This window comes from Macrobrachium rosenbergii, chromosome 14, assembly GCF_040412425.1.
Source record: "Macrobrachium rosenbergii isolate ZJJX-2024 chromosome 14, ASM4041242v1, whole genome shotgun sequence".
NCBI classification, from domain to species: Eukaryota; Metazoa; Arthropoda; class Malacostraca; order Decapoda; family Palaemonidae; genus Macrobrachium; species Macrobrachium rosenbergii.
Window position 1 is genome coordinate 4,382,507 of NC_089754.1, and position 24,679 is coordinate 4,407,185.

Below are 24,679 nucleotides of genomic sequence, written 5' to 3' on the forward strand. Positions count from 1 at the left end.
TGGCAAATAATGAACAAAGCTGCTGCAAACACCTGAAGTTTACATCGGGGACGGCAGAAACAGAATAAAGCTGTCTGCTAAGTCGTTCCTGGTATTCCCGTTAGTGGGCGGGGCTAGTCACGTACACTAAACAATTAAAGCTATCGCAAATTTTGAATTTAAGCTTACCCCGAAAGTTAGAAAATACAGTTATGTAATTATTTGGTAGTTACTTATATAAAAAAAGACAGAGTAGGCTTACGGTGTACCCTAATGAATTATCTACATAAACAATAAGCCTCTAGTATCTTCCGATACTTCACAAAATTTTCATTCTCTCATCAGATCATTCATTATCTTCACATCAAGAAAACCACACTCATGCCTCAACAGCTAGGCTAACATATAGGCTACGTGGTCACGCACAACCGAAACATTCAGTTTCCACAAACTCTTTCCTATAGAACCTAATGCTTTCATCTCTGCTTGTTGTAGATGACATAATGCGTGAACAGAAAACAAGCACAATACCATACAGGAGAAAATAAGCCAGAAATCATCAAAGTTGTCGCTAATACTGATTCACACTGTCTACAGGAGAGAAGACAGTCATGTGCAAGGAATGTGCGAAAGCATTTTTCTCTACATGTGGTCTTACAAATCATATGAGGATTCATACTGGAGAGAAGCCATTCATGTACAAGGCTTCTCTCCAGTATGAATTCTCTTATAACCTGCGAGTTGAAGTTTCCTGGAGAATGCTTTCCCACATTCCTTGCATATGAATGGTTTCTCTCCATTATGAATTCTCTTGTGAACTGTAAGTTCATGATTCCTGGAATATACTTTCCCACATTGCTTGCACATGAATGGTTTCTCTCCAGCATGAATTCTCATATGAACTTTAAGTCTTGGTTTCTAGGAAAATGTTTTCCTACATTCCTTGCACATGAATGTTTTCTCTCTGGCAGGATTTGTGATATGACCTGTAAGATTAATTTTCTTGTAAAATGCTTTCTCACAGTCAGTGGATCTGAAAGGCTTCTCCCCATTGTGACTATTTCTTCTTTCTTGTTTTACTTCTTTTTTGCAAGTCAGTGGATCTTTTTCATTCACTATTGAATTCATTTCATATGAATATTCTTCGTCTTCATTAGATTCACAGAATACTTCTGGCTCTGCTTTGATGTCCATCAATGGATCCAGAGACAGAATGTTTCCATTACTGGTTTCACTAAAGGCAGCCATGCTGCAGTTTTCTTGATTTATGGAAGGTAGTGATAATGCACCTTCAGTTCAACTTTTCAAAGGTAATTCTAAAGAATGTTCTGGATTCATTTTAGCCTTTTGTCCTTCAATGCTTATAACATCTTTTCCCCAATATGCTGCAGACTGAAATTCAAGCTCTGCACTTCATATCCTTGGACCTCGTGCATGCTACTTGCTTTGCAAAGCACCAGCATCCACTTTTACCGCGGATGCCACATTTGGCCATTTCTTCTGAGTAGCATTATTAAAGATTGTGCTTATGAGTTTCATAGAGGTTGTAATACCAAAAGTGTCCTGTATTACTGCTTTAAACACTTTTCATACAAACTGAATCACATTAAAATACAGCGACCTCTTTATATTTTCAGTGAATACATAATGACATGCAAGAATGATACATAACACTGTTCTGTAATGACAATGTGTTCAATTGACAACCCTTAACACAAAATTGTTTACAAATGATTATCCAATAAATCTCTTATAAATTAAGTAGAATATCTTGAAGGACTACTACCAGATTTCATTGCTGATGTATGACTAATATTCAGAACAGATTTTATTTGTTGTTGAAATTTTTTCACGTAGGAGTACACTAATCCACGGTTGTCCTGTACACTTTAAGAGCTGCTATTGGTAATTTTACATGCAGTAAAATTAAACACACATGCATGCATACCCAAAATCTTGATGCTGCTCAAAACTGACGTAGGAAGGAAGGTTCTTCTGAGGGAGAATCTGAAATCAAAGAATGCAAGTTAGGAAACATAATGCCAGAACTGAAGCAAAATAATCAAATTTAATTCAGGTTCCTATAAAGGTCTCAGGCCAATTAACAAGGTGTGCATTTGACAGTACTATCCAGTTATTAATACAATCTAACCAAATGTTGTCCAGGCGCAGCATCAAAATATTCCTGAGGCAACAATGCAACAACAGATAAACAATTAATATTGACTCCCATCCCTCTCAGATCTGTAAACCTTCTTAGCTTAACATTATAGTACTACTTATGAACATATCCTTATTAACAAATCAACGGACAAGAATAGAAAATGCAAGAAAGCAGCATAAGAATTTTGTGGGGTAACAGCAGGAAGGGTATACAGTAAATGCTTAATTATATCTGATACAATTATACTACCACCATATTATCCACAGATATAGTAGACAATACAAAAAATCAGTAAGGGCAAATAGAGTAATATTTTTCAAGACAAATGGAAGTTTTCAAATTAGTTTCACTGACTGTTACTGTAGATATAATACATGAGTAGCTACTAAGACCAGTAACACTGATCACAGTCTTGGAAGGTATGTGCTGCTACATTTCTCAAATATGACAAATTTTCAGAGCCAGAGCTTTTTATGAAGGAATATCTTTCAGTGTAAGTTGAAATGGGTTAACTGGTGGTTAAGAAGAGTTAGTAGGAATTCCCTCACTCACATGCCATCACCAAGCGCTTCTTCTTTTGGCCTGACGAACAGAGGGGTGGTTGAGATGGGAGATATAAGGTTTTGGTTTGTATACCTAAGGAAATTTCTTATTACCGTATTTCCTCAATTACTGTATCTGCATATGCACTGTTTGCGACTTGGCAGTAACGACATTTAACTCCAGCCCCCCAAAATCTACATGGATGTATACAAACATAAAAATGGTTACAGTATAAAGCCTTTTGGTTTTCAATGCTGCAAGGGTGGAAAATCCAAAGGAAATGCTGTTAAAAGTTCATACAGCCTACTAAGTGAGGGGTATTTTGGAGGGATAGACAAGGGTACAGGTACAGTGGACCCCAGCTAGATCGCTGTTCAGTAGTTACGGGCTCAGTTAGTTGGTGTTTACTGTGGAACATATCTCCAAAATTATCGCAGAAAATACATTAATCTGCAGATTTTTTGTAGAGCAATATTCTCTAATTTTTCTATTTTCTTTCATTTTCATGACTAAATGCATTTTTATGATAAAATAATTTACTATTTTTCAAATAGTATTAACATAAACAGCAAAATAGCAATAAAAATGTTTAAAGTAAAATCCTCAAAATCACAAAACAGCTGTTTCAGTATATACATATCTCAGTTCAACCACCCCTCTCTTTCTATGTACATATCCTTTAATGAAAAAACAGCAAAATATCAATAAAATGTTATTTCACTTACAGAATCCATTTAAACTGTATTATTATACAATCATTATACAGGCAGTCCTCAGTTTATGATGAGAGTTCCGCTTTACGAGTCGAAACTGAAAATCATAAACCCAAAATTCGTTGAAAATTGTCAAAATCCCAAGAAAACCTTACTTTTTAATGCTTTGGGAGTATTGAAATGTAAACTGCATTTTTATTGAGTTTTTCATAAAAACTCCAAATTTTAATTATTCTGCCGCTTTGGAGCCATATTTTTCAATAGATCAACGTGACACATCGAAACTCGAACGTAGTCATAAACTGGGAAATAATTTCTGATGCATATATTTGAAAAGCGTCAGAAACCGGGACTGCCTGTACTGTATTATTATACTATTATTATGTGTATAAAAGAAACCGATGGTCCTTGACATTTATAATTGTTTTATTGATGTAAACATATCTCAGTTTCTCTCTCTCCATTACGACGCTATTGGCTCAAGGGATGAAAGTTGTTAATCACACAGCAAGGTACCAGCTTTCCCAGTTGCTGACTGGCTTGTAGCTCGGGTGCTTTGTGTAAGTACTGTCACTATAGTTGAGCCAAACGAAAGTGGCGCTGCGGAGAGAAGGTCTCCGTCAGATCGACATAAAAATTTCGGGCATCAGACCCAAAGACAGCTCAGTGAGGATATGAGCTAACAATCTGACCAGCTTACTACCCATGGATTAACTGATTTAGCGTGTCAGACAAAAAAAATAATAATAATAATAATCTTGTTCTTGTCTGAGAGGGGTTAATACCTAAATCTTAACCTTTAAACTCTTTTAGTTATTTCTTTATGCTGGAATTATTTGCAGTCACTTATAAAGTTTTAATACATTTTCTTTCGCTCATGACAAGCCAGTTTTTTCTCTCTCTCTTAAGAAATATCTCATTCTTCAGCATCATAACTTTGAAGGTGTTAGTTACCTTCAAATTTTGTTATATCCAAAATTTTGAAGTAAACCATGCAATTATTTCAATCTTTGTAGATTTTCATATTTTACATTTTTTGTATTTTCATGCCATAATAAGAAAGGGTAAGAATGTGCAGAATATGAACAATATGAACAAATAAGTACTTTATTATAAAGGGAAAATGGACTCAGTATGTACAGCAAATACATTCTATGGAAAGAATTTTTGTGTGTGCATATTACATATGTACAATGTATGGAAAGAATTTTTATGTGTGGATATTAAGTATGTACAGTAAATAAAATCTAAGGAAATTTTTTATAGGTGCATATCATACAAAAAACAAAACGTATATCTCATCCTCCTCCTCCTCATCGCCATCACCATCATCGCCACCCAAGGAAGCTATATTAATTATGAAGGACTCAATAAGTGTTCTGCAGCATCGCCTCCTTCCTTCAGAATCTTCTATTTGTGCATTTGAGCCTGCTTTACAGCATGGTTCCAATTTTCTTTGTCACTTGCTGAAAAGCCTTGCAGTAAGGGCTTCAAGTTGGCCATTTTGGAAATCATTTCTCTTGGCAACATAATTTTTAACCTGCCCCCAAATTAATTCAATAGGTTGTACTGGCAGTGATAATGTGGCAGCCCGACGACCGTGATGAATTTCACGGGCCAGTTTGTCTATAACGTAATCCTTTCCTGTCTGAGAAGAATGCAACCGACCATTTCCAGAAGCTCACATTTTTGCAAATCGTCATTTGCATTTTCTCCTTTATTGATCAGCCACTCCTTTATTACCTGTTTTCTATCCGAAATCGCCGGTGCTTTATCAATGCTGCTATCCATTATGATAACAGATGAGGGCTGGATGTTAGTAACAGCTGGGATTTAAACCACTCTTCAAACACTTTGCTGTTCATTTGATTATGGTAATCGCCATCGTTGGTTGCCTTGAAAATTAATTCTGCATTCAGCACAAAACCTTCTTTACTACCGACATGCAGGACTATCAGTCTAGCCCCTTTGCCAGTAGGGCAAAGGGGGGTTAAGCCCTATTGCTTTTTTCTTGTCTTTGGTTGTCCAGCACTTTGTAACAGTATAGTTCTGATTTAACCAAGTCTCATCCAGGTATATGATAGGCTTATTTTCATTTTCTTGTATCTTCCTTGTTACACGTAAAAACTTCGTCCTTGCAGCCGACACATCACTTCTCTCCAGTAGACTTTTCTGCCATTCACTCTTCCAAAATAAAATCTGATTTCATGCAGGATCTTTCTAAGGGATTCACGACAACCCATAAATTCAATGTCTTTGTGGGCTTGTTCCAAAACTGTAGTAACATTCGGTAGCTCTTTTCTAGCATAGAATCTGATCACAATTTGACGCAACGCACACTTGTTAAAATCATCCACATTGGTCACTGGTCGAGGACGACTTCTCTTCTTATTTCTGAACATACAGTGTCTAAATTCAGTTTCGAATCATTTCCTTCCTTAATGATTCTGTTAATGGTCCATTTAGGAACTGTTTTTGCTTCACTGCTCCATCACAAACTTTCGCCACATCGATCAAAGGGGCATTGTATTTCTTTTCTTTAGTAAAATATCTGTGAACGTTATGCACAATTTCCCTGGCTGGAGTGGGGCGAAAGCACTTTGTAGCAGTTGCCATTACCAATGATGTCGATTGACTTTTTGTACTTAGCAGAAATGCTGCTTTATATAGGGAGAGATGAAATGCCAAACAAAAACAAGGTTTGTTTGACAGGACTTTTATGGCTTTTTAATGACACCACTGGAATCCTAATCTTGTGTCAAAACTGCTCCTTAAGATATGGATGGATGGATTATGGATTTAAGGCAAAGTTCTAGCATCAGGACCTATAAAGGCCAATCAGTGCTAAAATGAAACATGAGTAAAAGAAATTATGTCATGAATGATAATGAATTAATGTATGGAAGTATATACATACATACATTCATGAAGCTGCAAATGTTGTTTAATTTCAAATTCATGCTACCTCAGGAATATCTCCAATGGGGAATGATCACCGAAGGGGAATTTATAAGTGATAAATGGATCGGTACTGCCGGGTCTCGATCCCACAACACAGTTTCCTTCCAATAACTCCAATCGACGGTCTACCCACTGAGCGAGACCTGGCAGTACCGATCCATTTATCACTTATAAATTCCCCTTCGGTGATCATTCCCCATCAGGGATATTCCCAAGGTAGTGTGAATTTGATATTAAAACAACATTTGTAGCTTCATGAATGTATATATAAATCACAGTGATAAAATTTCATATATATATATATATATATATATATATATATATATATATATATATATATATATATATATATATATATATATATACACACACACACACACACACACACACACATACATACATATTTACTGCACGAAAGAAAAGTGTATTATGGTGAGTATAAGCTCTAAGGGAATACCAAATGGTTGGGAGGTCACACAACTGTCAACTGATTAATATCAAATTTTACCTATTGGTAATCCTCTTTATTTTGTCTTTTAAATCCTTCTGGAACATATGTTTTATTACAGAGTCAAAAGAAAACAAAACCATGGCAATGGGGTGTGTGTGTGTGTGTATATATATATATATATATATATATATATATATATATATATATATATATATATATATATATATATATATATATATATATATATATATATATAGTGTATAAGTCCTAAGGGAATACAAATGGGTTGGGAGGTCACACAAATGCCAATGGATTAACATCGAAAATCTACCTATGTATATATATATGTATATGTATATATATATACACACACACACACATATATATATATATATATATATATATATATATATATATATATATATATATATATATATATATATATATATATATATATATATATATATATATATTAAAGAGGGGAAAACAATCCTATGCAGAAGACATGTGGGTCCTAAGGATAAATGTTTTTTGAAGGAAGAAAACACTTATAATGTATTAAAGCGCTCCCTGTGTGGCTCTGATTGACCTGGGATCATAATACTTCCAAGGTTCCTATTTGTTTTCTACTGACCACCTGGAAAAAAAAGGAAAATATATCCGGGATTATGACCGAGGGAACCCTCCCACCTTTAAGACCTTAAAGTATCTTTGGTTTCAGGACTTCTCTAAACCGTGCTATCCAGGTAAAATGAATTAACTCTTTAGATTTCACCACGATACATTGTCTCTCACGCACCACTTTTTGTTTGGCTCGACTATAGTATATTAAATATTTTTAATGTGCTTATGTATTTTTGTTTTTTCTCTCTCTCTCTCTCCTTCCTAATGAAATATGAATTACTGTATCAGAAACATAAAACATGAAACTAAAACTAAAACTCCAAGAAAATGGCTGTGCCTGAATAAAGGGGTAACTAGATTAGTTTTCACACGTAGCTACAGCCATTTATTTTTATGGTTAATGTTGTAAGATAACTTTGAAATGATACTATTAGTGTTTTAGGATGATAGTTTAAGGTATATTTGGTGTTTGAACTAATAGGCAGTGAACTATAAAGGATAGCGCTGATACCATAAGGTCCCATTATAAAGTAAATGCTTGTTGCTACCTTATGACTGAAGGGATTTGCTTCAAACTTTTACCACTTATCATACAATACTGAAAAATACAAGAGGGGAAATAAAGAAATTTGATCTCATAAATTTTGCAATTGAAAAACATTTTGAAACTTTTCAAAATGACAAAAAAAAAAAAAAGTTGCATTTAAAAATAATTTTCCCCTCTTGTAATTATAGACATAGTCATATTACACACTGTAAAAGTTTCATTGGCTCTGGTTCAGTCTTCTTGGGGATCTAAGCATTTGGTTTAGAGAAAAGAAAGTTTTGAGAAGGCAGCAGAAGAAAAAATTATTGCTTATTTTGTAATAACTATGAAACTATGACAGTTAGAAAGCTGATTTTTTAACAATCTATTTTGTCATATAAGAAATATGCCCTGAAATTTACAATATACAGGCAGTCCGGTTACTGGCGGCTCAGTTATCAGCGATCCAGTTTCACAGGGCTTGTCTAGTGACAATAAACGGCAATTTCCGCGTATAGGCAACGACAATTGCGTATTGGCGCCGGTAAATACCTAACAGAGGTGCTGATAACCAAAATTTGGTGATTTTCAGCACTTTTCGACACCTCTGCCACAACTGAGGACTGCCTGTAATCAGATAAATAGAACTGTGCTCTTGATTTCTATACCCAAAATTTGCATTTATGGGGAGCGCCAATGCCATATGGCCCCATTATGAAGCAAATGACTGTTTCTACCTTATGAACTCTCGCCTACCTACAAGCAACAACTTCTCGCTGCTTAAAGAAAGGGCGTTGGGTCTGGTATGATACATGAAACATACGCCTCCCGGGTCTAAGCGATGTCAGGCAGGGCAGCCGATCGAGACTACAGGTCTACCCCTAAAGCCAAATCAGAAGTCCTTCAAAGAAGGCATCGTGCTTACCCCATACAAAAATGGGAAAAAAGCACGTTAAAAGAAGAAGAGGAGGAGGTTGAAGATATTGCTTGTAATTTTTACCACTTATTCTACAAATAATACTGAATAAACACAAGTCTTGTTTCAGTCTTCTTGGAGATCTAAGCATTTAGTTTGAAAAAATAAAAATTGTAAGTTTGCAGGAAACAGCAAAAGAACAATAATTTTGACTCAAAAACTAGAAACAATCAGGAATGCCTGGATTTCAGAAGCCTGTTATCCCTATATCATATACAAGCAGTCCCCGCTTATTGGCAATCTGGTTTTATGGGGCTTGTCTAGCAACGATAATTGGCAATTTTTGGTGCCGAAAATCACAGAGTTCCGCTTTATCAGCGCTGATACATACCTAACAGAGCCGATAACCAAAAATTGGTGATTTTCAACAGATTTTCAGTGCCAATAACCCAGAAAATTGGCGATTTAGGTTATCTGCGATTTACGGTTATCATCACACCATCAGAACAGAACCCCCGCCGATAACCGGAGACTGCCTGTAAAATCACAATTTTTTAAAGTAAATTGTATTTTTCCTAACTATATAAACCTGAGATCCCTTACATTAGGAGTTACTTTCAGTGGAGCTGGAAACGGCTGTTGAACTTTCGAACAAGGTGGTTAGGCAGTTAACTACTGCCCAGAAAGGTTTCAGATTGAGCGGTGGCATGAGGAACAGTTGTGCTGCCTTCCTGAACCTGCTGATACGAGAGTCCGAGGGAAAGACTTTCGCTGCTACTGTGTCTATAAGCATGCCCAGGTACTTTATCCTCTGCTTGGGGCTAAGATCTGACTTCTCAAATTTTACCACGATCCCAAGATCGCAGCAAAGCCCAAGGAGCCGATCCCTGTCCTGTAGCATAGAAGATTTTCGTATTTTTATTATTTACTTTTTATATTTTATCAATTAAATCACAGCTCCTCATGAATGTTAAAATGGGTATTACTGGGAATGTTGAAGATTTTGATAAAATTTCTTTTATTGTTCTATTTCCAAAATTTTATAATCACTGCAGTTTATATTTTGGAAATTCACGTAATACATGTTTCACAGTTATCAGCACTTTGCAATCTGGGCATCTGGGAGGACGGCCACATGGACTATTCATTAAGTGTCCATGTGTCAAGCGAGTATGGCCTATTCAAAGACACGTCAGAATTACTTGTGTGTCTCTCTCTCTGATATGACAAACTCCATTTTCGAACACTGGATTTTATTTGTTTTAATTAATTATTTTCAGGTTCTTCATTCCATATATTTTGCCATTTACTTACAATGATTGTTTTTATATATCTTTCTTAGTAACTAATAGGAATGTTTACATTTGCTCTTGTCATGTGGACCGCTTCTTTAGCTGCTTTATCAGCCTCTTCATTTCCTTTACTCCCTACATGGGCAGGGATCCAGCATATTTCAATATTTTTCCCATTATTATACAATTTATGGAGTGAAAACTTAATTTGTTGTACAAAATTATTTTTCTTATTATATTATACCTTTGAATGGCTTCCACAGCACTTCTGGAGTCGCCATAAATCACAAAATTATTACATGAAGTTTCTTTAATTGTTTTTATGGCTGATGCTATTGCACATAACTCAGCTGTGAATATTGAGGCATTATCTGGTAGAGGGAGCTGATACGCTTGTCTTGGGATACTGCAGCATATCCCACTCCGTATTGTGACTTAGATCCGTCAGTATATATTGCATAATGTAGACCTTTTCGGATTATATGTTCTACTGTCTGTTGTCTATGGTGTTCTGGGGTATGTGAATAACTTTTGATACATATTTTAAGTGTGTACAAATTCTCATTTTATTCACTGTCAAAGGAGGAGGTAATTTTAATATTAAAGGTACAGTAAACCTTTTGTATTCTGGGAATAGTACTCACACACCCCCTTGAATAGCTAAACCCGCGAATATTATACTGAGAACCCTTCTAAAAACACTTAGAACTGCCTATTTAGATAGTTCAAACACACTAAAAATGCTTATACAGGTATTATCTTACTTATGATTGGGGTTAGGTTCCAAAAAATACCCTTCTGCTTGTTGGAAAAACATATCTTGAATATAGCCTAGCCCTACACTAGGGTATTCAGTACCATGTATACATATACGGTAGCCTAGCCTACACTATAAAGTATACTCTATACATACACAGTATAATAATTACTAATATCAGCTAATTCTGGAGGTTCATGCAGTGAGACTTATGATAATTCAATACAAAGAGAAACTGAATAACAAACAAGAATTAGCTTAGCCTACACTATGGTATATTGTATACAACATATACAGTAGCCTAGCCTACATTATACTGTACTCTATATTCACATACTATCAAAGATTATACAACATTAAAATAATGAATAGCATCTTTTCCATCGATCCTTTAAAATGTTATGCCTTAATTCACTGTATCTAATAATATTGTATATATTCTTATATTGCTTTTGTATTATAAACTGCGATCATAGCAATCAATGTTTAGGTTTGGAAATCGATCACACGGTAAGTTTATTTCATCATATGTAACTCAGCTCAGGGAGCTTTCTTGCTTCTAGTTAATGTAAAGGAATCTCTAGATACTTTATTTATATGGGGTAAGGTTATTTTTCGTTATACGAAGTGTTTTTAAGTCGAAATATAACAAATACGTCTCATTGTGAAATTAATTTAACTATTTTTTTCCTTCATAGTTGATGTTGGCCATTTGGGGGCATTTGCTTCGTGTAAAAAAAATCAAGATTCCATTCGCTATTCACTTGATTTCATCATAATAATGAGAGCTTTACGTGTTTATCATTTATCGCGTAAAAATAGCAGTAATGTGTTCTTTCATGCCCAGTAGTTTTGATTAAAATACTTTCTCTCCAATTTTAATTACATTACGAAGTTTCATCCGTGTTGCCAATGCACGATATTTATAGTCATTAGCAACTTGAACACTGTTTTCTCAGCTTCAGCTACAACTTGCAGCTTACATTTAGCAGTAAAGGTATTCCCCAACTTACGATGGGGTTAGGTTCCAAAAATCCCATCGTTTGTTGAAAAAATCGTAACTCGAATATGGCCTAGCCTACAGTAGGGCAATCAGTACCATCTATACATATATGGTAGCCTAGCCTACACTACACAGTATATGTTATACATATATGGTATAGTAATTATTAGTGTCAGCTAATTCTGCAGGTTCGATGCAGACTGACATGATAAGCCAGTATTAAGAGAAATTGAATAACAAACAAGGCCTGGCCTGCACTGTCAGATATCATATACGGTAGCTCAGCCTACATTATACTGTATTCTATTTTCACATAACACCGCCAAGATTATACAAACATCAAAATAACGAATGTGCATCTTTTCCATGGATCTTTTAAAATGTTATGCTTTACTACACTGTATCCAATCGTAAATATTCTTATACTGCTTTTGCATTATAAATTACGATCATGGCGATCAAATGTTTTGGTTTCGAATCGATCACGCGGTCTTTATTTCGATGCATTTAACTCGGTTCAGAGGGCATTTCTTGCTTCAAGTTAGCGTAAATGAATCTCTAGATACTTTATTTATAAGGGACATGTGTATTTTCGATTTATACTGAAGTGTTTTTATGTTTAAATATAACTTAAATATGTCTCAGCCAGAAATTATTTTAGCCATTTTTTCGTTAGTAGATGACGCTGGCGGCTGGCCCTTTGTTTTGTGTAAACAAAAAAATCAAGATTCGCGCTCGCTATTTTTCTTGATTTCATCATCATACCACGAGCTTTTCAGATGTATCTTTTATCGCGTGAAAACAGCAGTAATATGTGTTCGTAATTTTTCGAAGACTCCAGCCAGCCATTTCCAAAGGTGCCAGCTAGCCATTTTTGCATGAAAACCATTTTGGATTTTTCATGCAAAAATGGCCAGAAATGATAAGGTAGTAAAAGAACCTAAAAATACCAACCTAACGTAAACTAGGGTGTTTACTGGTTACAATTTTGCCGTATTAGTTATGGAGGGGGCTGGTATTGTCTTACCTTACAAGTCGGTATTTTTCTGCTATTAGGCAAGGTTATGTATTGAGAAGAAATTTTTGTTTTGATGTGATTTACCCAAGAAAAAATATAAATTATAAAGCAGGAGGTGGCTGGAGTCAAACTAAAAATAACCATGTTCTTTCATGTCCAGTAGTTTTGATTAAAATACTTTCCAATTTTATTTGCGGTCGAAGTTTCATCCATGTTGCCAATGCACGATAATTTATAGTCATTAGCAGCTTGAACATTCTTTTTCTCAGCGTCAGCTACAACTTGCAGCTTAATTTTACTGCAGCAATATATTTCCTTGCCGATCTTTTCTCCAAAGCGGATAAGGGTAGTGTAAAAACATATCAGTACTTAACGCCATTTTTAATATAACTACGATAATTGTTTAACCATACGATGGTTGAAATACAAGCAAAACAGTTGTTATCCGATTTGGTTATTAGCAAAACAACAGTCTCGTTTGGTTGTTTATATGCACGCATTTTCGCAAGAGTATAAGGTTACTAACAATGCTTTTATTATTCTCTTACTTTTTTAACTAGAAGATGGAATAAAGAGATGGAGAAAAAGAAGTTGGTCTATTGTAAGTTGGTCTCTTGCTGCCTGATTCTACGGCAATTGTAGTGTACGCTGTTGCTTGTGCCGCTGAAATTTTAAAATATTTTCTAAATATTGTCGTATTCAGTATTAATTGCTAACTCCATCAAACTCGAATTATCGTAAGACGAATTATCGTCACTCGTGCACTACCTGTATTTACAAACGCACAAAAATTGTAAACGAACACTGACCTATTTTAACTTCCGACACAACGAGGGCAAGTGTGAGGTCGGCTCATTGAATTAATGTACCTATTCCAGCCTCTTGGGCCAACGATCGCATAATCGTGACGCTGCCTGAGTGTACGTTGTTGCTCGCGCCAGTCGTTATGTAAACTTAAAAATACGATTTTCAAAATATTGTCGATCGATATTAATTGCTAATCCCATCGAAAAGCGAATTATTGTAAGTCGAATTATCGTGAGAATTCGAGCACTACCTGTATATTTCTTTGCCACACTTTTATCCATACCGAGTAAGGGTAATAATGTAAAAATATATCAGTCCTGTTCAATTTAACTTCATTTGTACCATAACCCGTAATTATTACCGCATTGTGTGGTTAAAATACAAGCAAACCGCTGTTGTTATCCGATTCGGTGATAAGCAAAACAACAGTTTCTCGTTCGGTTGTTTATAGCTGTACGCATTTACGCAAGAGTATAACGTTACTAACAATAATTTTATCATTCTCTTTTACCTTTTTAACTAGAAGATGGGATAAAGAGGTGGAGGAAAAGAAGGTGGTCTATTGTAATTTGGTCTCTCTCAGTCTGATTGTACACTGCTGTCTGCGCCATTTAAAAATATTTTCTAAATAGATAGTGAAACAAGCATGAAATTTTGCACAAGTGCCCTTTAAAGTTCCCTCTATCAGAAAAGGGCGCTGGCCACGCAAAAATTTAATATGGCGGCCAAATTCCAAGATGGCGGCCAGTATCGACAGATTTTGGCTAATTTTTCACTAGAATGGCATGTATTTGCTTCTAGCAATATGGTAAAGCTCTTCCATACTATTTCTTGTGACTATTATGTTTCTGTAGCTTCCCAGTACAGTTTACCTTTAAATATGGGGGCTATATGGCTGCCAAGAAAAGGTAGAAACAATAATTATAATGAGAAATAATGCCCGCTCAACAATTATCGTTTTAAGCATGGATCTTGGTTTCTGTGGTTTTAGATCCTAATGAGGCCATCTCTTTCGAATAACTCATCAATTTTGAAGGAAAATTAATAAATGTAAAAGAGTGTATGTCTGCACACAACCAGGGCACACTGGTGACATCACTGCTGTGTAACTCAGCATGGGGTTCAGTGCCAGCTAATCCAGCTTTACTAATCCTGTAGTCTTAGACTAGTAGTTGTAGTATAGTTTAGTTTAGTGTCCCAAATGCTTTCTAACAGCCCCAGACCAGCTATAGTTAGATAGCCACACCTGAATAGACAGGATGTGCCAGCTGGAGAGCCGAGCCAAGGGTATGGGGGGGCTGTACATGATGGTTCACGACTTACCCAGATGGTGTACAGATCACACGGGACTTAAATGGCACTGGATGAATGATCGGGCTAGGTGTAGGGAGACCGAACCTAGTTGAATCCCATACAGGAATGTGTGCTTTGTTTAAGGTGGTAAAAGGATAACCCTCGGCCTTAATCAAAAGTGAAATCATGGCAGAATGTGATGCCAATCCAATATTGAGCAGTAGAAAAACAAACTGAGTTTGTGTTGTCTTTGTCAGAAGGACAAAAGAGGTGAGCACTTGACATCACCTCCAAGTCATCATGTCCTAGACCATGATGGGTACACAATGCTGGCAAGGAACATTCCCATGTTCAGTGAAATTAATGAAATGCCACTGATAATGGATCCAGCAAGGCTGGATGAAGGTGATGGCATAGAGGCCACTCTCAGGAAAAAATGCAGCAAAATACCATGTGAACTGTCGCTTGTTGTTTAACAACACTAAACTGGACCGTGCAAGAAAGCGACAATCCAATGACCAGACCAGCAACACTGAGACTAGTCGTGCAAAACTGCGCCAACCAGTCATGACAATGAAGTTTGCATTTTCTGTGAGAAAGTGGCACCTGCATCTGATCTCAGACAGGCTAGTACTAAGGGCCTTGACTTGAAATTGCGTGAATGTGCAGAGATACTTAGTGATGGCAAGCTCCTTGCTGTTGACTGGTGGGGATGTCATTGCACAGGAGTTTAAGTATCACCATGCCTGTCTTTGTGCCCTCTACAACAGAAAAAGGTCCTACCTGAGGAGCCTTGAGAAAGACCAAGGTAGCACTGAGTCAGAATCAGATGTGTATCCACTAGTTCTGTCAGAACTGATGACATACATTGTTGAAAACAACCTTTGTTCAGATGATCCAGTCACATTTCGGCTGGCAGATATTTGCCACCTCTACCAACAACGTCTGGAACAATTAGGTGTAGAGTCACCAAGTGTAAATTCCACGAGACTCAAAGACAAACTTCTGGCAGAAATTCCAGAACTTGAGGCTCATAAATCTGGCAGAGATGTATTACTTGCATTTCAAAAGGATGTGGGAAAAGCACTTGCTCAATCATCTGATCTTTCAGAGGCAGTTATCATTGCTAAAGCAGCAAATATTCTCAGAAAGTCTATACTTGATCATCAGTCACGGTTTGATGGCACATTTTCTGAGGCTTGTGTACGAAATTCTGTGCCTCCTCTCCTGCTCCAGTTTGTAGGGATGGTTGAGCATGGGGCTGACATCAAGTCACAGTCACGATTTGGAGCATCAAAGTCAGACCAGGCCATTGCACAGCTCATGCAGTTCAACTGCTACTCCCGATACAAAGAGGGAGCAACAACTCATAGACACTCCAAAGACAGAGAAACACCATTCCCAGTCTACATGGGACTCTCAGTCTATGCCAAAACCAGGAAGAGAAACCTGGTTGAAATGCTACATCAGTATGGCCTCAGTATCTCTTATGACAGAGTACTGGAGGTCTCTGCACAGTTAGGAGATGCCACAGTTAGCAAATATGTGGAGGAGGGTGTGGTCTGTCCCCCAGTACTGCGAAAAGGGTTGTTCACCACTGCAGTGATGGACAACATCGACCACAACCCATCTGCAACTACTGCCACTACCTCCTTCCATGGAACTAGCATCTCCATATTTCAGCACCCCACCAAGGAGAACACTGGACAGGAAAGACAGCAACTAAAGTTTGCACCTGAGAAAGTGAGGTCGGTGCCTGAATTGCCGGACACATTCACAAACATCTCACCAGCTTCCTTTCAAACAAAGAACCCTGTGCCACCAAACACTGCAATACCAAAGCCACCCACAGATATCTTGGGGCCACAGCTTGCACTGGAGTATCAGTGGCTAGACAAGGTCATAGTCACCCAGGAAATAGATGATGCAGTGAATCTGACGTGGTCAGCTCATCACGCTTCAATGAAGAGAAGCCCAGAATTTGAAGTAACCATAACTTCATTGCTTCCTCTCCTGCGTGATCAGGCTCATTCTGTTGCTACGATCAAACACGTGATGCAGAAAGTGCAGGATGTCACTGATTTTCTGAACCCTGGCCAGATACCCATAATCACAGCTGATCAGCCAATCTATGCCGTAGCAAAGCAGGTGCAGTGGCAGTGGCCTGATCAGTATGGCGAAGACAAATATCTGGTAATGTTTGGTGGTCTGCACATTGAGATGGCAGCAATGACATCTCTTGGTACTCTTCTTCATGGCAGTGGTTGGACAGGAGCTCTGGTGGAGGCAGGAGTTGCTTCATCTGGAACTGCAGAATCCTTCCTGTCAGCTGCAAGTGTAACCAGGACACGGCAGATGCACCAGGTTACAGCCTCTAGTTTGTACAAACTCCTGAGGACAGCATACACTGACTACTGTGCTGAGAAAGCAAACAACAATGAGCAGGCATTAGAGTTTGAGGAGTGGTGTGACCTTCGAAGACAGCAGAGTCCACAGTTCCACTTCTGGCACATGGTGTTGTCTATGGAACTTGTGATATTCCTACTGGTCAGGTCCTTCCGTGAGGCCAATTTTGTCCTCTACTGCAGGCATTGCATGAGCTGATACCCTACTTCTTTTCCAACAATAATACAAACTATGCTCGTTGGCTGCCTATTCACCTCAGGGACATGCTTACCCTAGAGAGTTCACACCCAGAGTTGCACAAGGAGTTCAAGGCTGGCAACTTTGTTGTGCACAAGACCAGTCGCCAGTTCTCAGCAATGGCTCTTGACCAAGCTCATGAGCAGACCAATGCCTTTATAAAGGCTGATGGCGGAGCCATTGGGCTGACTGAAGATCCGTCAGCACTCAGAAGATGGATGGTGGCTGGCCCAGAGATCATCCGCTTGGTGTCTGCATACGAAACAGAGGTTCAAAGTAAGGAGTCTAATGAGCAGACAACACACCATGAACAAACACCTCATGCGCAGAAGACATTCTTGGAGAGAGTCAGCAAGCTGTCATTGGCTTTGCAACACTTGGGAAGTCCTTTTCAGGAAGAGAGCCAGGATCTGTATTCCATTGACAACAAAGACATTGCCCACCCCAGCTCAGCAGAACTTCTACAGACACACCTTGACAGAGGCCGCACTAAATTTCAGAAGTTTTCAGACTCTTTGGCAAACAATGCAGTCTCCTTCTATGAGCCGATAAAGAAGAACAGAACTGACTTCTTCAGGCAAGAAGCTGCTCCTGTAGAACAGTCAAAGCAGAAACTTCTGAAGGAGGATTGCCAGCTTTTCTCAAAGCTATTTATATCCTGTCAGAGCCGTGAATGTGATCTGCAGGAATTCTTCCAGCACGAGAATCAAACATTCCCAGCTTCCCTTAGTGAGGGTGGTAGGCTGTACACATGTCAGAAGTCTCAGCTGACCTCGGTCCTGGAGAGTCATGTTACACTAGAAGACAAAGAACCAAAGACTGATGTCCTCATTGTAGATGGATCAGCTTTGGTCCATGCCTTGCCACCAAAGAAAGGAAAGACCTTTGAGGGCTATGCACTTTGCGACTTCTTGCCTATGATACAATCCTATAGCAGCAAGTACACATCATCACATCTTGTATTTGATGTATACAATACATCCAGCCTCAAAGCTGAGACCAGGCTCCAACGTGGTCAAGGAGGAAGGCGCAAGGTGACAGACAAGAACACAATTCCATCCAACTGGCGCAATTTCCTAAGACACGATGCCAACAAGACAGAGTTGTTCCAGTTCCTGGCAGACAAAGTTGCCCAGATGTCTGCCACAAATGTTGTCATTGCCACGAAAAGGGTCTGCTGTCCTCAGCACTCATGAGGCTAGTCTTCAGGGACTGGAAAAGTGCTCTCATGAGGAAGCTGACACCCGCATCTTTCTCCATGCCAAATATGCCACAGAACATGGAGCCAAGACCATCACGGTTAAAGCAAATGACACAGATGTTCTTGTCGTTGCAGTCAGTGCTTTCTCCACTCTCCACAATCTAGGGCTAGAGAAGCTATGGGTGGCATTTGGCCAAGGCCAGAGCCTGCGCTGGATTGCTGTGCATGACCTGTGCAACTCTCTGGGCCAGGAGAAGGTGAATGGCATGCTCTTCTTCCATGCGTTCACAGGCTGTGATACAGTGTCAGCCTTCCGGAGCAAGGGCAAGAAGACTGCCTGGCAGACATGGAACATCTTTCCAGAGGCCTCCACTGTGTTCTCCAAACTGAGTCACTACCCTCTCAGAGTGGAAGAGAGTGACCTGAAGGTCCTGGAGAGGTTTGTCATACTTATGTATGAAAGATCCAGCACTGCTGGCACTGTGGATGAGGCTAGACTTGATATGTTTGCCAGAAAACAAAGGGCATATGAGGCCATTCCACCAACCAGGAGCTCTCCTCCAACACACCAAGCGTGCTGCGTACCAGGCTGGTTGTGTGTGGGGGGCAGGCCACCCAGTGTCAGCCACAGCCAGAGAACCCTGCTGAGTGGGGATGGCAAAAGTCTGGTGAAGCATGGCAAGTCCTCTGACAACCAACTCGCCCTTAGCCAAGAGTTGCCAACAGCTTACCAAATGTGGATGCAAAGCAGGCTGTCGGGGGAAAGGTGCAAGTGCTACAAGCTTGGTCTTCCCTGCACAGCTCTGTGCACTTGCAAATGTGAAGTCTAGATAAATATTGCCCTCTCTTCAGTAGATAATCTAGCTTGAGCATCCAACGTGTCATGCTATGCCTACCTTCTTATCCTCGAATTTTTCAAAGGTGTAGGTTGCGTTTAGTCCGTATTTCTCTTCTTTTCTTTTTATGGTTACAGTCTTAGACACAATGTTGTATGTGACCATACCATTACTATTTCAGTTGAAAATAGCATATTAGTTAAACTGCCTGATCACATGAATATACCATTAAATAAAAACAGTTGGTCTCTATGTTGCTAGCGCTGTGGATAGAAAAAAAAAACTTTTATGGCAACCATTTTGTACGCCATCTTGGTTACAATTCATTTAGTAAGGGTTTTCAATAAAATGTGTGGTATGGAACATTTTATAACCTAAAAGTCGAGGTTTAAAAAAAAAAAAAACTGGCATATTCCATCCAATAGATGCTCCCAAACCAGTGAATCTCAACATAGATGGCGGCCATTTTGAAAAATAGCCGCCATCTTGGATTTTCAGGTGGCCAGCGCCCTTTCTAAGAGAGCGTAGTCTTAGGAATGTTTGTGCCAAATTTCATGCTTGTTTCACTATCTGAACGATTTTTACAGCAATCTGCTGCACTAAAAACAGGAAAAGATGATTCAGAACCGAAACCCCTGGGTGCATTAATCCATACGGACACCCGACTAATCGTTCTGAAAGTCCCTGGGATTTGTCTAAAAGGAAACAAAACCCGACCGCTAAAGATGATGACAGAACACCTGGGTCGGTCACACCTGGACGGACAACACCCACTCCTGAGAGCGGAGAGACCGCAACACCCACACCCATACAAACCCGAATGTAGTAGGGTGCATGAGACTGAGGGGGTCCGGAACAGAAGGGCCCGTACTTAGAGAAGATGAGGAAAAAGGTACCTGATTACCCAAAATTAAACCCGAACCTACATGGCCCGCTTTAGCCGGAAGGACAGAGGAAACTGTCGGAAAATTTGAAAAGGGAGGAACCAAAGGAGGAAGGAAAGAAGAAGCAGCCACACTCTGAGTTACTACTGGAATTGTCGATGATGTTGGGCAAGTAGAGAACGTTCCCAATGGTCCCGAACTCGAAATGTTTTGAAGGGACGACATTACCAGGTACCGAACCCGACGGAAAAGGAGAAGGCGAATACTACACATGCTAGGTACCGGAGGAATAGCGGAAACTATCGGAACCGCAGGATTAAAGGCTGTGGCAAGCGCGCCGCCAGCTGCCACAGAAACAATGTTAGAAACCTGCAGTGGTACAGAATTCGCCATAGAAGGTACGGAAGATCCTACCTTCAAGGTTTGTGGTTCTCCATGACCCCCGGCACCGTTAGGGCTGGTTCTGGAACAGGCAGGGGAGCTGAAAAAGAACGGTTAGTTTCTGTTTCCCTATTGTCTACCTTCTGTTCTTTAAAACCTGATAATTTGGTCATAAAACTAGCAAATAAATTTGTCATACTAGCTGATAATTTATCTTCTAGTTTCCTAAATAACTTCTCTTTATCTAAGTTCTGAGTATCTGCAGCTGGTTTTACGTTTGCTCTTAGACGTTAATGACTTCCCTATGCTTAACATACACTTCCATCTGCTCCTTTGACCATGATTTGCATTCATCACATCTCAGTGTTAAGCTACATTGTACCTTCCTACAAGTTACACAAACTGAATGTCTATCGTGTTTGAGGGTACTCATCCTCCGTTTGCAAGCTGTACACGATCGGTGAGTTGCAGCGTCTCCAGCCGTTGTGGTGTCGGTTGCCGAAGTTGCAGTCGAAGTTGAAGCCGTTGTGCTGTCCAAGGAAGTCGTCTTCTTATCTAATTTATCCATCGCGAATCCAAAAACGAGCCAGAATCAGATGGGAGAGAAAAATCCAAAGCCAAGCAACTGATCAATCCAGGAGAAAGGGTGACAATTCCGGTCCAAGTCGTAATACAAAATCAAAAGGTCAGTATATGGGGGTCGGGCTAATAACCAAAAATTCGCCTGAAGCAGGAAACATCCATGCAGCAAGGCGAACAGAAAGCAATTGGGGAACCCGGCCTTGCGCGGCTGGGACTGGTAGCAGTGTTGCCAACGGTACTTCAGGGAACTCATCTTGACAAGATTTCCTGTAAGCGTTGGTAACGCTGACAGCTAATTACCCAATTATTGGGTAAACAAAGTTATGGGGATAGTTCGGGCTGGTGGGTAACCAGGACTAATTCAGGTGTTCAGGGGGTGTATTGCAATATGTGTTCATACAGTAGATTGTGCCAAGTACATAAAATAATTATAATGAATCACACAATAAGGTTAACTTGGGTCTACAACTGCCTACTCATTCTCATTTAACTAAGTTCTTCATGACCGTATAGTAGCTGAACTGATACACTGTTTGGCAGTAGGCGGCACCAAATTCATCAGTGCAAGAGAGCCATGCGTTCCTGCCATGTTACCTTTCCCTCCTGATTAAAATAATCTTTGAAAGTGTCACGAATAGCTTTGCACGGTTGCTGTGACCTCTGGGAACTGCCTGCAGCCTCTCAAGCCCACCAAGCTGATGTTCATGCCACTGTCCTAGCTGTACCCTGCCAGTCGTTTCATCTTCCCTGTCCAGTAGCTCAAGTGGGGAATAAGTGTCTCTGGACAATACTCTTAGGAAATTATGTAGAGCTGCAGTAGCCAATACAATGTTCTTTGCATCTGCAGGAGAAGCATTTATGGCATGTTAAAACCTGGAATCTTGCAGCAAGTATGCCAAATGCATTTTCTGATGCCCTCCTTGCCCGAGAAAGACGGTAATTAAAAATCCGACGTTCAGCTGTCTGATCACGACCAGGATATGGTTTCATCAGAAAGGGCTTTAGTGGAGTGGAAAGGCATCATCTCCTACAATTACATAAGGACACTGCCTATTGGAAAAGGGAAGATTATGTACATTAGGAATGCTTACTAAATTATTCTCTACAGCTTCTTTAAGGTTGCACTTCTCCCACACCCCACCATCACTTGCCCTACCACAGGCACCAGCATCCACATACAAAAACTTATAATCAGCATCAACCACTGCCAACATTATAATACTGAAGTGCCCTTTGTAATCATAATATTCTGAACCTGTGTTTGGAGATTTAGCGATGAGCACTCGTTTGCCATCCAGGGCTCCAAGACACATGGGAAAATTCCACTGTGAGTAATAACTACTAGCAACTTGGTGCCACTCATCACCACTGGTCGGAAGCTTAAAGTATGTAGGCTTCAACACTTGATAAATTGCTCTGAAAACTTCTGGGCTGATTGATGATATTAGGGGGGCACTGATCTGAAACTGGCACACCAATGATGCTTGTGTCTCCCCTGAAAGAATTTGTAAGAATCAGTTAACGATTTTATGGTTTATTGTCATGCAGTGAAATCATTATACAGTATAACCCCAAATATCCGGTATTTAACTAAACGGAATCATCAAGCAACCGGAATTTTTTTCAATGGAAAATGACTGAAAATGACTTCCCTTGGCTATGCTAGGCCTGATCATAATAGCACATTAATATGGACATACCTGCTACTAAATATCGCAGGGTAAGAGTGAGGCGTTCCCCAGCAGTCACGGCATCCCTCATATTGGTGTCTTCTTTCTCAATAAGAGGAGTCACTAGCTGTAGCAGTTTTAAGTACGCTTCTTTGCTAAGGTGGATCCACTTCCTCATCGTATCTGGGACCTCTGAGCTCAGTTCACGCAAAAGTTTGTAGTACACACTCCCTTCCTGCCTTCTCGCCAGCCACGGACGGGTCCACAATCGTTTCTTCATTTGCTTTTTCTTCCATTTCAGTAAAACAATAGCTGCTGCAGCCACTTCTTCGTCAGAGGAGGGATCCATCTTGATTGTTTATGTTTTGATGCAGTGGCAACTCCCAGCAATACTGCTGTCGACCGTGTAAACACTTTTGGTTAAAACCTGCTGGCAATACCGGGTGGCTGGAAAAGTGGCCATTGCGGGGGAGGAAAATGCCCGTGTAAACCAAACTTTACAGACAACGCCCGCAACCTCCCACCTGCCCCACAACTCTCTAAGCGCAGGCGGCGAAAACAACTCTCAGCTCAAGTAGGAAGGAAGTAGTCATGCCCTTGTACACGGAGGGCAGAAGCCCAAGAAGGGAAACAAACTCTTACGTCCCAATCAATGTAGGGGAGCGAAGATATTACGTCCCAATTTAATATTTCTGATTGTACAAGGGAATGCCTTCAGTATCTAAATAAAGGGCTACTGGAGAGAAGCATTACTATTCGGTTACGCTCCTTTAAATACTGTACGCCCTTGGCCGTCAACCCAAGACAGCGCAGGGGAACGGCGGCTATGCAAGGTTATCACAAATCATGGGTTTGCAATAATAAATATCAAACACACGTAATATAAACACAAAATACATTAAGATCCCACCGGGATAATAAGAGCTTAACAACAGTCAGGCAGAGAGATCCAAAACCACGTCTGCATCGCATGATGGCCGAAAGCAAACTGGAATGCTTACATCCAGGCAGGCGGGTATTCCCGCCTACCTGGCGGTAGTTACTGCCTAACCACCTTGCTCAAGAGTTTAACAGCCGTTTCCAGCCTACGCTTAAGGTAATTCCTAATGTAAAGGACCGAGGGTTTATATATTGTGTCGGAACAAAGCAAAAGCTAATACTGTACATTGACAACAGTACTGTTTCTGCTTTCGCAGTAGAACAACGGCAATCTGCGAGACCAAAAGCAACATCAGTAAGGCCTAAAGAAAATCCAAACAAAGCCAAGGTAAACCAGGTTAAAGGATGTGCACTTTGCAGAAGCAACCACACGTGGACACACTGTAAATCCTATGCAACCAGAGGAGGAAAGACAGAACAACTCAGAACTCTGGGTTTGTGTTTCATGTGTGCATCCAGTAAACACTTCAGTTCCAACTGTGACAGGCAAGGCTGT

The 24,679-nt window shown here is 39.5% G+C and overlaps 2 protein-coding genes across 6 annotated transcripts in view; both read right to left on the reverse strand.

Moving 5' to 3' along the window:
* LOC136845699 (uncharacterized) overlaps positions 1-24,679 on the reverse strand; it is a 75,437-nt gene that overhangs the window by 30,530 nt on the left and 20,228 nt on the right. For 2 of the 5 annotated variants that reach the window (XM_067115853.1, XM_067115849.1), the window contains exons 2-3: positions 22,917-23,069; positions 1,928-1,986 (exon numbers count right to left, since the gene is read on the reverse strand). The exons of 1 other annotated variant lie outside the window; for it this stretch is intronic. The gene's annotated coding sequence lies outside the window, so the exon portion shown is untranslated. The remainder of the gene's footprint in view (positions 1-1,927; positions 1,987-22,916; positions 23,070-24,679) is intronic. 2 more of the 5 variants (XM_067115850.1, XM_067115848.1) reach the window with 1 other exon arrangement.
* Positions 1,417-23,593, reverse strand: LOC136845679 (uncharacterized). Its single transcript, XM_067115825.1, has 4 exons — positions 23,275-23,593; positions 22,666-23,069; positions 1,928-1,986; positions 1,417-1,504 (listed from the first exon to the last, which is right to left on the reverse strand). The coding sequence occupies exons 1-4, from the start codon at positions 23,591-23,593 to the stop codon at positions 1,417-1,419; spliced, it is 870 nt and encodes a 289-aa protein (XP_066971926.1).